At 34.7% G+C, this 16871-nt stretch overlaps 1 protein-coding gene across 6 annotated transcripts in view; it reads right to left on the reverse strand.

Moving 5' to 3' along the window:
• Positions 1–16871, reverse strand: part of ANKIB1 (ankyrin repeat and IBR domain containing 1) — a 154259-nt gene that overhangs the window by 37653 nt on the left and 99735 nt on the right. For all 6 annotated transcript variants that reach the window (XM_052001111.1, XM_052001114.1, XM_052001110.1 and 3 more), the window contains 2 exons: positions 14018–14184; positions 3035–3123 (listed from right to left, as the gene is read on the reverse strand). In XM_052001111.1, coding sequence (XP_051857071.1) covers positions 3035–3123; positions 14018–14184 — 256 coding nt within the window. The remainder of the gene's footprint in view (positions 1–3034; positions 3124–14017; positions 14185–16871) is intronic.

Raw genomic sequence — 16871 nt, forward strand, 5'->3', positions numbered from 1 at the left:
TAAGTAGGGATAGTATAATCCACCTGGATATAATTCTCAAGGGGTACACAGTAATGCAAAGTACTGGAACAATTAGAGAAAGGGCAGACAAATGGTCAAGAGTTGGCACCTAGGGGTTTAGGAACCAATTTTCCAGACAATCTTCTTAAAGAGACAAGAACAAGATAAATAACAGTGCACTGGTTTTGAGATTTCATTTTTGTTGTTTTGTAATCCTTTGTATTATAAAAGTACTTAGGTAGAACAATTAATTTGATGCCTCCTTGATCTTTTACTTAGGTTATTAAATATCTAAAAGAGATGACTACATTTTTTTTTAAATGTAAGTATGCCACTATATGCAGTCCAACTCAAAAGACAACTCAAACTGGGAATCAGGTACAGGGACTTGTGTCCGGGGATTGAAGTAATGATTGGAAAACATATCATTATAGGAAACACCTGAGAGCATATGTGTGTTGGTGACAGTAATGTGTTAAAGGTGTGATGATACTGATGGATAACTTCATATGAGACTATACAGAAAGACATCAATCTCTTCAAAATGCTTCTCTCTTTCCCCTCTAACAGAATCACTCACAATGGGGTCATCAGAATTTCATTCATGAGAACCTTATTCAATTCAATTAAACATTTACTGAATGCAATGTTTCAGAAATTTGAATCATCATTCCCTTTAAAATCGTGGGAGTGTGTGTGTGTGTGTGTGTGTGTGTGTGTGTGTGTGTGTGTATGTAAGTAAATCTGCTAAATCTATAGATGATGTTGGTTTTCATGATCTCTAAAATAAAATGTTTATGTCTTCTTATCCTTTAGAAACCGGGTCTTCCTTTCTTGATTATAATTAAGTAAAATAAGTTCTCAAACATTATTGCCTTGGTAAGAGTTTTGTGTTTTATATCAATAATATCAGCCACTTCCTCTGTCTGGTTATGTGTTATATAAGAGACTTGCATCAGGGAAGGAAAAAAGGAACAATTACTTACCAAGTGCTTATTATATGCCAGACACTGTGCTCAGAACTTTACAAATATTGTCTCATTGATCCCCAAAACAACTCTGGGAGACCACTACTAGCTACTTCATAATGATCCCTTTTGATTTATCCCTCTTTATATCTACATCTAAATGCTCTCTTCATCATGCTTCCTCCCTTCCAGGATATTTCTGCAGAGACATTTATTTGGCCACTGCTATGTTCTAGTAATGAGTTTAGTCTCACTTTCAGTGATACATACGAAGCTACTGGTTGACCTACAATCTTCCAAGAGGACCAAAATGACACCATTATGTTAGAGTAAAGCTAGTGTCCTGACTGTGGCTGATGAGACCTATACAAGCTTGGAATCTTCTGACACAGGTTGGACACAAATAGTTCCTGTGAACATTTGATATAGATTCACTAACTCTCTATATCTCACATATCTTCGGAGCTAATTCAATTCTTCTTTGCTCACAGAGCATAGCACTTTCTTTGATGAAGGCATAACAAGCAGGGTGGTCCTGTGCCAATATCTCCCATGTCATACAATCAAATCTAAAGCTCTTAAGAGAGACTTTGAGAATGTCCTTGAATTGTGTTTTCTGACCCCTTGTGATTGCTTACCATGTGTCAGTTCTCCATAAGATAATCTTTTTGGCAAGCACATATTTGGTGTTCTAATAATGTGGCCAGCCCAATGAACTTGTGCCCTCTGCAGTAGAGCTGGAAGGCTAGGCAATTTAATCTGAGAAAGGGCCTGTGTCTGGTGTCTTATCCCACCAGGGGATCTTCAGAATCTTCCTGAGACAACAAATGGAAGTCATTCATTTTCTTGCCATGAAGCTGGGATACTGTCTGGGTTTTATAGGCAGCATACAATAATGGAGTCAATACAAGGTTCTGTAGACTTCCAGTCTGGTAGTCTAAGACCTCTCCTCTTATACACTTTCCTTTGGAGTCTCCCAAACATTGAGCTAGCTCTAGCAATGCATGCGCCAACCTCATTCTCAATGAGTATAGCCCTGGAAAGTATACAGCCAAGGTAAGCAAACTTATATGTAGCATTCAAAACTTCTCCATTTGCTGTGTGGTGCTATGCTTCCTTGTTGTTAACTGTTAGGCCAAAATTAGCATAAGCAGCAGAGAATCAAGCCATATTTTGTTGCATGTCAGCTTCAGAGGCTACATTAAGAGCCCAATCACCTGCAAAGAAAAAATCATGCACTAATACTTCCTCTACCTTAGTTTTGGCTTGTAACCTTTTCAAGTGGAAGAATTGACTAATTTGTGCAGTAGCTGTCTTTGATACCATATTTGTCCTCAATGAAGGAATTCTGACAACATGGCTAAAACACCTTGCAATAAAATCTTAAATCTATCCACTTACATGAGCATATAGACATCCAAAGAACTAAGTACTGTTTCTCTGACTCCTCAGTTATTTACTCCTGCAAATTCAGACTTTTTTTGTACCAGAAGAAGGAATTCTCTCTTATGTTATTGTCTTTAAAAAAAATTTCCTGAAATTTCTTCTATATATTTTACTGAACTTCTAACTATAGCTCCTAAAAAGTAGTATAAGTAGCTCAGATAAGTCTTATCTTTTGATATTTACTTTACCAGTTTAAAATGTACAAAGGAAATGGAAAACTTTAAAGAGCTGAGAAAGAATACAGTAATTACAGGGGCTAGAAAGCCTACTTCTCAATAAAAACAAAATTCCATGTATCCACAGAACTGAATCAATATTTACCACAGGTCATTTAAATGAGTTATTAGGAGGAACAGGAAACTGGAGCAGCAGCACAATAGGGATTGGTGTGTGCCATGGAATGATGGTTTCTTCCATGTAACGCTTTCTTTGGAAAGTCTGAAAGTCTGAAATTACTGTAACCAAAAGAAAGCAGAGGTGGAGGGTGCCCAGTAGCAAACTGATAGTCAATGATAAGGTAAAAACTTTGAGAAGCATCTTTATACAATGGGTAAGGAATTCAGCCACATTATAGCTTCAGAACCAAGTATATAACTCAAGTAGCTCAACATTTGGCTTACGTTCTTCTGGCTTCATTTCTGTTATCTTTTGCAGCCAATTTTTCCATGTTTGGCAGTCACAAGGCTCATGTGCTTCACCAAGGCACTCCCTGACAGAGCAAAAACAAAAAGCTATTTTAAAAATGTGAGCACTTTTGTAAAGAGATGAATACATTTTATATTTTTCATATTATCAACATAAAGATAAGGAAAACAGGTCAGAATTATTCTCATTAAAAAATGAGGAAAGCAGGTATGAAAGACTAAGGGACTGTTTCAAAGTGACAAAATAAATCCATGACAAAGTAAAAAACATCTATTCAGCCCTGTAAGGTTTGGAAGTGCCTTGCATACAAATCATTTCATCCTTACAGTAGGTAATATTATTATCACCCCTAATTTAGAGATGAGCAAAGCTAAGAGAAGTTAAATGACTTGTCCAGATCACACAACTAAAAAGTGTTTGAGGCTAAATTTGAATTTGGGTCTTTTTGATCCCAGGCTCAGTGTCCTATTCATTGTGCTACTGAGCTGCCTATGAAGGTGTCTTAGGGATCAAATCCTCAGAGTTTAGAAAATTATGAAAAATTTCTAATTACCTAATTATTAGAAATTACCTAATATTCATATAACCCATCTGTATGATTAAAAACTATAAATTTTTATTGGTTAAATTCAACCATCACTGATATTTAAGTCAACCTTAGGAGGCTAATGTAGTTTTAAGGAGTTTTTTTTTTTTTTTTGTCATTGGCACTAGTGAAATTTGGAGTCACATATAACTTACATTTCAATAATTTTTCATATATTATATAATGTGAAATTTCTTAATGCAAGGAAAAACCAATACCTGAAGTCACTCATTGATACTAAGACAGACACAGTAAAGAACACTCAAATATACCATCTGGGAAACTACTATGCCATTGTCTATTTCAGTGAAAATTCCCTAAAATAAATGTTTGTACTCATTTGGAAGAGTTTCTCTAACTTTTCTTAACTCACAACTTTTCTAGGAAAAATAAAAGGTTGTTTTGGAGGTAATAGCAATAATAATAACCTCTTCTTTTACATTTTATTCATGTAACAATTACTTAATACTTACTTTAAAATTAAATGAGTCTCTAATTTATTTTATAGAATTTTAAACTAAAAAAAAAAAACAGACAAAATGGATACTAATTAGTTTAATGTCATTAAGATCTTGAAGTTAAATGTTTTTAAAGATGGATATATGTGTGAGTGTGGAATATAAGAAATGAAGTATGAAATATGAATTTCATATGAATGTCATCCCTAAAATATATTGTATAATTGTAGGTTCAAAAAAAGGGGAGGGAATGGTGCACTAAGCTTCTGGAACTTTGAATGCACAATCATCCTGACCTCAAGCATCAGAAGATTTCTATTTATAGAATGGTAGATCACACAGCACATGTATAAACCTATATCAAACTATAGACCATCTTTGGAAGAGGGAAGGGGCGACTACTTGGAACTCAAATAGTAGGTCATATAGTCAGAAAAATAGTGTAGGATGATGCAAAAGCGCCAGCATTTTATTATCTTTCTTTTTTTCCCTATGGGAATATAGCTCTCATTTTCTGTAACAACAAAGGCTCAGTTCCAAGCACACTGCTGTTGAGCATTGATAATGATAGCCAAAACTATTTTCATAATAATATAATAAAGCCAAAACTATTTTTCAAGATTAATAATCAAGATTATTTTAATTGCTCATATGGCAAATGATCAATAAATACTTGTTTACTGATTTATGACAAAATCAAGAGATAAAATGTATTTACTTAAGAAATTTAATTTACAATCAATTTTGCTAGAATGAACTAGTTTGAATAGTAATAATTAAGGTAAATTTAAGTTGATTCATATTAGCATATACTATACTAAAAGATACACTATAGAACTGTGACTAGATGGCATTTTTGTCTTTAATAAGGGATAAAATTATATTTATACCAAAAATGGTTTTAAAATAAATTTCTTTATGATTTATTAGCAGTAAATGTTGATTTGTATACCTACTTTATATCTACATACATAGGATCACGTATACTGTATATACTCAAGTATAAGCCGAGTTTTTCTGCCCAATTTTTGGGCAGAAAATCCCCTCCTCGGCTTATACTTGAGTCACTAGATAAAACATGTGTAAATATCCCTTAGAATGCCCCCCTGCTGTGTAGTATACAGCGCGAGTGCCGACTGTGATACTACAGGGCCGACCGTTACTATAGTGATGCGGCTGTTCCTGTAGTATCACAGTCGGTAACCGGACTGTATGCTAATGCTGGCAACCGCTCTACATTCGTACACCGGCACCAGCTCTCCTCCTCTGCAGGCACCGGTGTGCTACCTAAACCTACTGATATAATAAGTTTTCCCAGATTTTTGGGTTAAAATTAGGGGCCTCGGCTTATATTCGGGTTGGCTTATACTCCAGTATATACGATATTTCTTGGGATGAAAAGAGGTCATGAGTGAGCAAAGTTTAAGAAGCCTTAATTTAGACAATAACAAAAACAAATGTGAATATCAACAATGAACAATAAATTACTTCTACCACATGCAAATTTAGTATAGGATTAAAGGACTGTATGAACACCAATATGAACAACAGAAATAATCTTCTAATATGAATAAGGAAAATATTTAAAAGAGCTGAAATTTCTAGAAGTTTCTTAAAAAAGCCTCTTAGGCCCAGGCTTCTCTAAGGATATGAGCAAGGACAAATTCAAGTCTTTTCTCAGTGTAGCCAGAATAAAAAGATCTCTTGCTATATAAGATCACTGGGAACAACACTGAATCAGTTAGGAGGCTTGTTCCTTTATTATATGTGCATGTAATATATAAGTAATGCATTTATATATTTCCACTTTTCATCTGCTGCCCAGCCTGGTTTCACCTCCAGAGAATAAGGTGCACTCTCAGGTTTAGCTCATCATCTCTAAGCTCACTACACTTTTGCTCAAGCCCTGACAGATTCCATTTTTCCTGTGACTGGAGAATGGAGACCCAAATTCTTCCCAATGCTGCCTTTTCAGAAGAACAAAGCTTGAGTCTCCAGTTGTAGTTCTGAAGGTTTAAATTTTGTGGAATCAGATGTCTCTGTGCCAGATACAACTCGGAGTTCTGTCCTTTCTATACTGTCTACTTTCCTTCCTCTTTTTTGTATGTTGTCTTCCTCTTTAGATAGTAAGCTATTTTGGGGGAGAAAAGAATTCTTTATTTTTTCTATCGCCATAAGAGATAGGAATGGAATAAGGAGCTTGGCATGTCATAAGCACTTAAAAAATGTTTGTTGGATTGGACTGGGTGTCCATAATAAGACACATCTGGGTGAAATAATACTTAGTAGTAAATTGAGTACATAAAAAAGATTATAAAAGAAAAGAGTATTTTGAATTCTGGAAAAAAAGCAAGGAGGAAAGACACTGCCACTGAATGCAACTAACTATCTTTTGGGTGGGAGGAAATGACCTATTTCAGTTAACTCCCCATATCATACCTTGGAGCTTCCCCAAAGCTCTTTAGGGAATGGAGGGGGGGAAGATATACCCTTCTTTGTATCCCCAATTTTTTTTAGCACACTGCCTGACACATAGTGGGCACCTAGTTTATGTTTACTGATTCTGAGTATATCAAGATGAAATGATCAGGAAAGGAGAATGCTGAGAAAATCTAAAATTGTATCTTTTAAAGAGCAACAGAAGAAACTGGCAAAATTTGGACCAGAGAAGACACAAATTGATAAAAACAGATGATCTCAAGTTCATTAGCATTCTCTGGATTTCTGTGATTTTATATTGAGGGTTAGAAGAGTATTGAGAAGAAAAGAACTAAATGAACTGATTTATGAAATAAATTGCTCATCTCTCTGTAAGTACTCAAAAGAAGGCAGAACAGGGATGTTGTATATAAGACTCTTTATTGGATATGAAATTGGAATCAGTTGGTTCTAAAATGCAAAATAAGAAAACTAATTTGATAGGTGTAGTAGCTCCATCAAAGAATATGTTAGCATAGGTAACTGGTACTGAATGGAAGAATAAGAAAAAAGTGACAAGGAAATCTATGGCTAACCTTGGAGTAAGAACTGAAAATTGATTTTAATTCTCTTTTAAAGGTTTAGTCAAGCCAGATTCAACATTCCCCAGTAAATTGTATTCAAGTAACCTCAATTCATTCACAAATCTATTCTCGTGATTCAGTTAAATTCAGGTCCCTGGTTTCACAATTCTAGTATAGTAACTTGTCTCACTTCATCCACCACCTACATCCTGAAGAAACTAGCCTAGCTTTTTATCTAGTTGATTGGATATTGTCCTTTATTCTTGAAGAGGACCAGAATGATTCATCACTATGTTAAGAGTTGAGTCAGATCAATATGAGCTCAGAATGTGCTGCCACAGGTCAGACACAAATGGTCCCTATTAACATTTAGGGTGGCTTCTTTAACTCTGTGCATCTCACTTTCTTCTAATTCAATTCTCCTTTCCTCATAGAGCGTACTACATTCTCTGATGAGGGCACACTCTCTGGGCAGTCCTGTGCCAGCGTCTCCCATGTCAAACAAGTGATCCTAAAGTTCTTGAGATCTTGAAAGTGTCCTTGTATTACTTTTTTTGACTACCTTGTAAGCACTAACCAGTGGGTTCTCCATAAGATTTTTTTTTTTTTAAGCAAGCATCCATTTAGCATTCAATCATTAGCATTCAATTCCATTGGGAACAGAATCTCCACCCTAGTACTGGCTGCCTTGGTAACTTCAACTACTACCCACTTAATTCAAATTCAAGTTAATCCAGTTAAAATCATTAGAATCTGCAACCAAGTCTGCAAACTAATACTAACCCCAGGATTACTCCAATGTCACAAAGAAAGTAATGGGGATGAGCAGAAATGGTTGTGTCCTGCTTTCTAGAGCCTCCAAGTTGGGGTAACAAAATGTAACATTGCTTTCTAAAGCCCCCACACCGGGGTGATTAAAATATTCCTTCCTAGTGGAGAAGTGATAAGGCAGGACTCCTGAGGATGGTGGAAATATGGTATTTCAAGGACTTTCCCCCTTAGAAAATGTAACAAAAACAACACTGCTCACGTGGGACCACATAAACAATTTGCTGTTGTATGGAGTATGCCACCTGGTATCACTTCCACCTGGTGTCACTCTGCTTCAATCTCAACACAGATTGTCACTGCTCCCTGACTTCTCAGGAAGGCCGATAGCCTTTAGAGGAGATGGGGAGCCAAACCAGACATTATCAGCATGTTCCCTCTGGGCTAAAGGGTCTTATACCTTAACCAGAGTTTCCCCACTGATTGTGACCATCTACAAGAAATGACTATTAATCCACATCCTCATTATAATGTCTACCAAGTAGGAGGGTCAAAAAGTGATGTTACCTTGTTTATTGTTATAAAAGACGATTGGACTTTACTAGTGTCTTTTGTCATGAGAGCAAATTCTGCTGTCTTTAGCCTAACAAATAAAGTGATTATTTTGAAATCCTGTCTTAGTTAAGCTTTAATTTTTGGCTGTAGGTTCTGTGTCAAAGAATAAAGGTCCTTAAAAAACAGAGAGGTAGGAGACCTTGGTGGGGTGGTGAAAGAATTGCCTGTTAGAATGAACTATACTGATTTTGAATGATCTTCCCAAAGCTTTTCAAATTAGTTTTGAGAAAGTATAACTGTTGCCATCTGGTACATAAGTTATTATTGTCTTTGGAAAACTATTTTTGTTCTTTTTTGGGAATATACAAAACCAAAATCATGCACTAATTTGTAAAGATCTTATAGTTCCATTGTACATAAAAACTGATAACACTGTGACCTACTATACTCTGTCTTTAATCTATACTATGTCTGTAATCAAAGACATTTTGTTGAAATCCAAGAATTACAGGAAATCTTTATCAAAGAAATTTGTTGCAAAGATATTGTCCCCCACTTAATTTTCCCTTCTAATCTTAGGAAAACTGGATTTGTTTAAACAAAAAAATTTAAATTTCATGTAATTAAAATTGTCCATTTTATCATCCACCCTTTGGTCATGAATTATTTCCCTACCCATGATCTGAGGATGGATTTCTTCTTTCTCTAATTTGTTTATATGTCATGACTTCTTATACATAGGTTATATATAGCATCCTTTTGAAGCTTATCTTGGTATAAGATATGAGGTGAAGATCTGAACATAATTTCTGCCACAATGATATGAATTTTTCCCCAGAAGTTTTCTTTTTTGTTGTTGTTTTTGTTTTTTTTACAAACAAGTGAATTCTGTAGCTGGAGTCTTTAGATGAATAGAAAATTAAGCTACTTAGTTCTGTTTGCTTCTATATGTTGAATACCTTATCGTGTTCGACTGACTGATGTATTTTTTTTTTTTAAACTTGCACCAAATTGTTTTGAGAATTATTGCTTTTTACTATAGTTTAAGATTTAGTAATATTAGTTTTTCCTACTTCCCAATTTTGGCCTTCAGATTTTTTAACTCTTGTGCCTTTAAATGAAATTCTGTTATTTTTTTTCTAGTTTTTACAAAATAATTGGTATGACATTAAATTAAATTAATTTAGGTATCACTGTGATTTTTCTAATATTAGCTCACTCAATGAGAAATTAATATTTATTCAATAATTTAAGTCTGCCTTCACTTCCATAAAAAAAGGGTTTCATAGTTGTATTTTATAGTTCTTGTGTATATCTTATATATGGTAGATTTCTAAATATTTTAAATAGAATCTTTCTATCTCTTCCTGGTTTATATTGACATGTATAAATACCAAGATCAGTGGTTCTCAAACTTTTGTTCTCAGTATCTTCATGTTGTTAAAAAACTATCGAGGAACTAACTGTTCAAAGAGTTTTTGTTCACATGGGTTATATTTATAGCTATTTACTATATTAGGAAGAAAAAATGATTTTGAATTTGTAGACCCTCTGAAAGGGTTTCAGAGACCCCAACAATTCTTTGGACTACACTTTGAGGACCACTGACCAAGATGATAAAGTCTTATTATTTTCAGATATAAAAGGAACTAATTCAAATATTTAAGCAAAAGGGTCATTCCTTCATTAATAAATGGTAAAAACATATGAACAGGCAGTTCAAATCCAAGATACCTGTAGATGTATGAAAAAATGTTCCAAATTGCTAATAATTAGAGAAATATAAATTAGAGCGACTGAGAATCCAAGTCATATCAATAAGACTTAGGTAAAGCCGATTAAAAAGAAGGAGGGGTTGCAGAAAATCAGAAACACTGATATGCTACTGGAAAACCTCTATGACAACCATTCTGGACAGCAACTTGGAACTTTGTAACCCTCATCCTCTCACCCCCTCACCCCCTTCCCCCCCCAAAAAAAAATCAATTTAAAAAATGCATGTTCTTTGAACAAACTGTACCACTGCTAGGTTTATTCCCCAAAGACATTGCTGACATGTAAAAGATCCCAAATATACAAAAATATTTATAATAGCTCTTTCAGTAATAGGAAGAAACTGGAAATTAACCATATAGGGAGATGGTTTAAAAATTGTAGTATGTCCACTATAGTATAAGAAATGAGAAAAAAAAAGAGATGACTTCAAAAAGACAAGGAAAAACTTGTATGAACTGATATAGTGAAATGAGAAGAACCAGAAGAATAATGTATACTGTTAACATCAGTATTGGGAAATAAACAATTTTAAAAGATTTAAGAACACTAATGGATAAACCATGATTCCAGAATAATGATAATGGAAAATGCTTCTCCCCACCCCATGTCAGAAAGATTATGGACTAATGTGACAGAGGTGGGAATTTAAATGTGACAGAGGTGGGAATTTGTTCTGGTTGATTGTGCTGAAGTGATAATATGTTTCTGTATTTCTTTCTTATTTTTTTCAGTGAGCAGAGAAAAGAGGGAGCAAGAAAAACAAATGGTAACTGAAAAAATTTTTTGCAAAGAGTAAGAGGAAAACATAAGAATTAACTATATGAAGTTGAAGTTTTTTTTGTCTTTGTATCTGTGAGACAATCTAGATTAAATACAGCCAATCTTCAACTTTTTGGGGGGAGAAGGAGGAGATAAGATGAGCAATAAAGGAGTAGAGTGAGATGTTTCAGAAAATGGAGGAAAGTCAAAAATACAAATATCGATATCTAGGAGGTTAGGTTCCTGTGACCACCAAATACTGTAATCTTCCTCGTTAGAGATTGCTGAAAACACACTTTTAGGCATATAGTTTTCTATTTCAAAACATTAACTTTGATAACCTATAATTTTCTTAACATAGTAACCATGAAACAACCAATAAAATGCAGACAGAGAAGAGACAATGCCAGGGTGGACAGGGAGTGGGACAAGGGCAGCTATGTCAAAAGAACCCCAGATAAAAAAATAAATAAAAGGGGAAACACCTACCATTGAACTCTTCACCTACTGCGTTGTTCCCTAATAAAACACACATGACCCTGGTATCCTGCTATCCAGCCTGGGCAACTTAGACAAGTCTAGTATGGACCACCCCAGACTCCATCAGGATGAGCCAAATTGCTCTGATCCCTGGCAGAGGGAGGCAAGTGGCCAACAAGGGGAGTGTAACCACCATTTCATGTACCCACAAACTTAGTCACTTCTTCATTTCCCCCCTAATTCCTTTACTGCTCACTTGAGAGTTCACTTCAGCATTTTCTGGATTGGATTCACTAACATTTTTATGAGAACTTTCTTCCTTTTTCTGGATAAAAGTAAAAATGAGGTTACTAATAAAATCAAGAACTCTTGAAGAAAGTTAAAACATGAGAATAAAGGAATGACTATATTAGATTGTAAGCTGCTTGAAGGCAGGAACTAATATTTGAATTCATTCCCCCTACCTTGCCCCACTGCTCCCCTAGCAGTAATACAATTGCTAGATGCTAAATACACATGGTGAATAAATTACAAAGTGCTTCATAGATTACATTTTGCTCAAAATTTCTGCAAATGCTCTTTCCCTCTACTGAATGACTGGAGAAAGCACTTACAGAAGTGATTGTAACCAGCTCAACAAAGTACTGTGATTTTGGGAAAGAAGAGTTTCCCAGTGACTCAATTGCTAGAATTATCCCCAGAAGGTCATAATCCAGAACTCTATCATTACCAATTGAGTCCATTCAAATGTTCCCACTAAATATTTGATATTCAACTTTATATATATAGCAATTAGGTAATATTTTAAATAAACAAAACTCAGAACTTATGGCTTTGAGTAGAAACATCTTATATGTGTATATGTACACCTTATATGTGTACACACAAACCCACCATCATGCTTTCAGAATTGACTCTAATTGCAACAAAAAGGTTTTTGGGGTTAATAGTCTTTATCAAAAATTATTTAGGCCCAGAAGCACCTAACAGGTTATATTTTATTAACAAAAATCTTAATAATCCTAAAATTTGAATAATCTAGCTTAATTAGGATGCCACCTCAAATTCTCTAATTCAGCAGAAGAAAATTTATAACAGGAAACAGAACTGAATCTCATGCATATTAGCTTCATTAATATTATGATATATATCACCAGCAGAAATAGGATACTATACCCTGAAAACTGGTGCAGAGTTAGCAGAATTGGTTAACTGTAGAACCAGATTATGAGTTTAGTTCTATAAAGTACTTTCAAGATTTTGTGATTTGTTATGAGGTGAAAACTTAAAATATTTCATTCTTTATGGCAGCCAGGGGGCACCAGGTGTATAAAGGGATGGGCCTGGAGTCAGGAAGACTTTTTCCTGACTTCAAATCTGGCCACTGGGAAAGTACATGCCTCAGTTTCCTCATCTGTAAAATAAGCTAGAGAAGACATGGCAAACCACTACAGTGTCTCTGCTGAGAAAACCACACATGAGGTCAGAGTCAGGCAAAAGGGGAAGAAACTATGAAAATGACATGCTTATGTTTTCTCCTTGACTCTCTCCAGACTTATCACTTTTCCAGTCTCTTAATTTTTCTCACAGTATTCTCCTTAAGCCTCTTCAATCCTTTATTTTTCCTATGCATTCTGTAAGGGCTTTTAAATTACATACATATAACAGCAAATTCATGCTTATTGAATTTAAGTAGAGACACTTATTTGTCTTCATTCTGGCTCAGAGCCTAGCTCATATGCACTTTATATTTACTGAATGACAACTCAATTAGTAATTATAAAAAATGTAGCAGCCCATTACTACTTCTTCTCATGTCATTTTGCAATCCCCCAAATTCACTCTCCATCCCCAAACCAAAACCATCTTTGATGGTTGCAAAAATCATAACAAAAAAATTGAATTCCTCATTGCTATTCTACCCTATCCTGTATCTGACTTGGCAACATATGAGGAGGCAACAGTATATCTTTCATGAATCTCCTCATCTGGATACTTAATGCTATATACACTGGTTAGATGGCTGCTCGAAATATACCTCTAAGTTATGAATATCATGATGTAGTTTGTAAAAAGCGGGTTCCTTTTTCATACCTATTGGATATAGAAATCTAATCAATTTCTAGACTGTAACTAAAGCTGAAGGTAATGCATCTGGGGTCCATTAATGCAAGTGTACTCTAGAAAGGAGCAGAGGCAGTAAGGGCAAGTCTAGAGTTCTTCAGATAGTTTCACTGCCCTTTCTGAAACCTGAAAACAGGGAAACAAATATAGTAAGGTCCAGGATTATAATCTGTAATCACCACCAATTAATACTTTTTTTTTTTTTTTGAGATTATATGGTTGGTAAAAATCTTTATCCATGATACATATTTTAAAGATAATTTTGATAAACATAAAATATTCCTTCTTTTTTTTTGTTTTCAGTTCAACAAATATTTATTAAATACTTTAAAAAATTCATAAATATAAAATGTTAAGAACTTAATTCCAAGTGTTAGAATGTGATGACTAGACAAAATTTTATAAAAATCTATATTTTTGTATGTTAACAGACTAATATATTCTACTAACCAGCAGAAGAGATGTCCTTTTCCACAATCAACAGCAGGAGCACTCAGCAATGGGAAGCTGAGTGAGTCAGAACCAGATGTATTTGACCCCTGCTTTGTTAGTCTGACAGCCCTCTCACAGCCTGGTGTAGGACACCATTTAATTGCAGGATTATTTTCAACAAAGGCCTGAGTGAAAGAAAATAACACAGAAAATCATTTTAATTTATAAGAATCAACTCAATCTTTAAATGTATGTGCTTCTGTGATAAAAGATGTTGAATGACACAAAGCTAGATGTTTGACATAAAATTAAAATAACACTTTTTTTAAAGGAAAAAATTATAATCAACTTAACTACTATGGATTATCATTTAAATATAAAATTAAGTTATTTCTTTTACCAAGAGATGAGGTAATGATAAACATAAACTATATTTAAGATATAGTTTAATGTGATTGCTTGCTTAAATAAAGCTGATCTCATCAATTTAATATAAAGAACACTTTAACTGTTATCATTGTTGCCCAACTGATTGTATTTTTATATCCAAGCAAAAAGTTCACTTACTTTTCTAAACAGGATCCATTTTAAAAACTGTTCTGCTACTGGTCCGCATGCTATGAATTTAAAATATGGATCATGTAGAGAACAGAATTCTGTTCAAATAGAACAGAATAACATCTGTTTACAAAATATTTTTTTCTTACAACACCTTATAATGTAAATAGTATTCTTACTTTCCAACTGAGGAAACTAAGGTTAAGAGATAAAAGTGTCTTGCCCAAGGTCACTTAAGTGAGTAACAGAGCTGGGACAATAAAAAAATTAGTTTTATAAAAGATGGTACCTGGCATCTGCTCTAAATTAACCTCTACAGTCAGACCAAGCACACCAAGTTGTTAAGTTAGTGATCACTGAGGTATAAAAAAATGGAAAATCCTCCTAACTTTCCCATCCACTAACAGAACTGTACCCTCTACCTTCACTGGGCACAGAATTCATTGTGGGTACTCTCAACCACACCACAAAAACCAGGTCGCTTTGCAACTTCTTGTGCTGAGGATGTCATAGAAAAATGTGTTGGGGGCCAGGAGGTCAGACTCCCATGTCTCCAGCTGAGTCCCTAGTCTCAAGCGATGATAACAGTGCTCTCCTCCCCAGGGACATAATGAGCCTTGTTCAATGCACAGAGCCCAGGCCCAGAAGGCTGGTCACAGGATAAAGAATTTTCTAGTCCCCAAGATAGCCCTCAAGCTTGGGTAGGCCCTTTTGCTTCAGTGATAAGGATGGCAGGAAAAGTTAGCTTGGAGCTATCTCTATAACCACTGATTAACACAGTACAAGTGAGATCATTGCCTAATGACTAACAAAACTGGCAGACTTCTGGAAAAATGAACCTCCATTAGTAGTAGCAAAGATTATCTCCAATCTCTCCAATATGATATCTTGTTTGTATATGGTTATTTGCATGTTATCTCTTCTATTAGACTAAGCTCTCTGAAGACAGGCTGTTTTTGTCTTTCTTTTTATGCCCAGTACTTAGCACAGTTCCTAGCATGTAGAACTCTATAAAGGTTTGTTGACTTGTCTTGACATGCACTTCACTCAAATTTCCAAATGTTCCTCTGCCAACAAACTCCTTCCTGTTTTTTACTGCAATTATCAGTTTTTCATTTCTCAAATTTCAGTATGTGGCTCTTATTCTTTCTTTTCACTTCTACCCTTGCCTTCATACTTGGAGACATTAATATACATGTTAATGTCTCTCAGAGAATCTTCACCACCATCTTTGATCTTATCCCCACAATTCTATCACCTCTGTTTTCACTCGACTTTGGCAGCATAAAGGGAAGATCAGATCTCTGCTTCAATCATCAATAGTAACAATTCTACCTTTGTGATCAAGAATTCTGAAATTCTTCTAACCATCATCCTCTATCTTTCAACATCTCTAAGATTGACTTCCATACCTATTTGTTGCTCTCTGACTCTATGGTTGACTTGCTCTATCCTCACACAAATCCCTTGCCACCTACTCCTATTCCCAGTAATGCCCTGTCAAATTTTAGGCCCAGGTTACTCTATTGTTCTATGATCTTACATATATATATATATATATATATATATCATCAAAATACTGAAGAAAAAAAGTTGTGTATCCATCCATGCTAAGTCAATAAGTTCCTGACTAAACTTCTCAAAAATCTTTAGTGATCACCCAGGGCCCTCAGAATCAAATAAGGATTTCTCTGTTTAACAGTCAAAGCCTTCTACAACATGACTCTTGCTTTTCTAATCTTATTTCATTACATCTTTGTTCTCTCTTAGTCAAATTGCACACATGTTCAGCCATACATGATCCTTTCACCATCTTTCATAGGTGAATACATTCCCCAGAGTAAGAATTTATTTTTAATTCCATTCCACATCCTAACACCCTTGACTTTCTTCAAATCATAGCTCTGTTCCTACCTATTGGAGTAGATTACAAGCTGCTTGAGGGAAGGAACTAAACTTTTTGAATTTACTTCTTCAAACCTGTCCCATGGTTCCCTCCAGCACATTAGACAGGTATTAGGTGCAAATTATATGTTGAATAAATTTATAAGATATATTTCCACAAATAACTGACATAATTTGTTCAAAATTTCTGAAAATAGTGCTCTTTCCCTCTATTAAAAAAAAATGACCAGATAAAGCATCTATAACAATAAATTATCATTTTAAAAAGTTGCTGTAATCAGTTTTTAGTGATCTTTCAAAACATGGGTAATTTCACACTTTATTTTACTTTTTAATGTATTTATTTCTTTATGTTAATACTACATCTTCTAGTAATATCACTTATAAAGATTATTATTTCATTCATATG

The sequence above is a fragment of the Antechinus flavipes genome, chromosome 5, assembly GCF_016432865.1.
Source record: "Antechinus flavipes isolate AdamAnt ecotype Samford, QLD, Australia chromosome 5, AdamAnt_v2, whole genome shotgun sequence".
Classification (NCBI taxonomy): domain Eukaryota; kingdom Metazoa; phylum Chordata; class Mammalia; order Dasyuromorphia; family Dasyuridae; genus Antechinus; species Antechinus flavipes.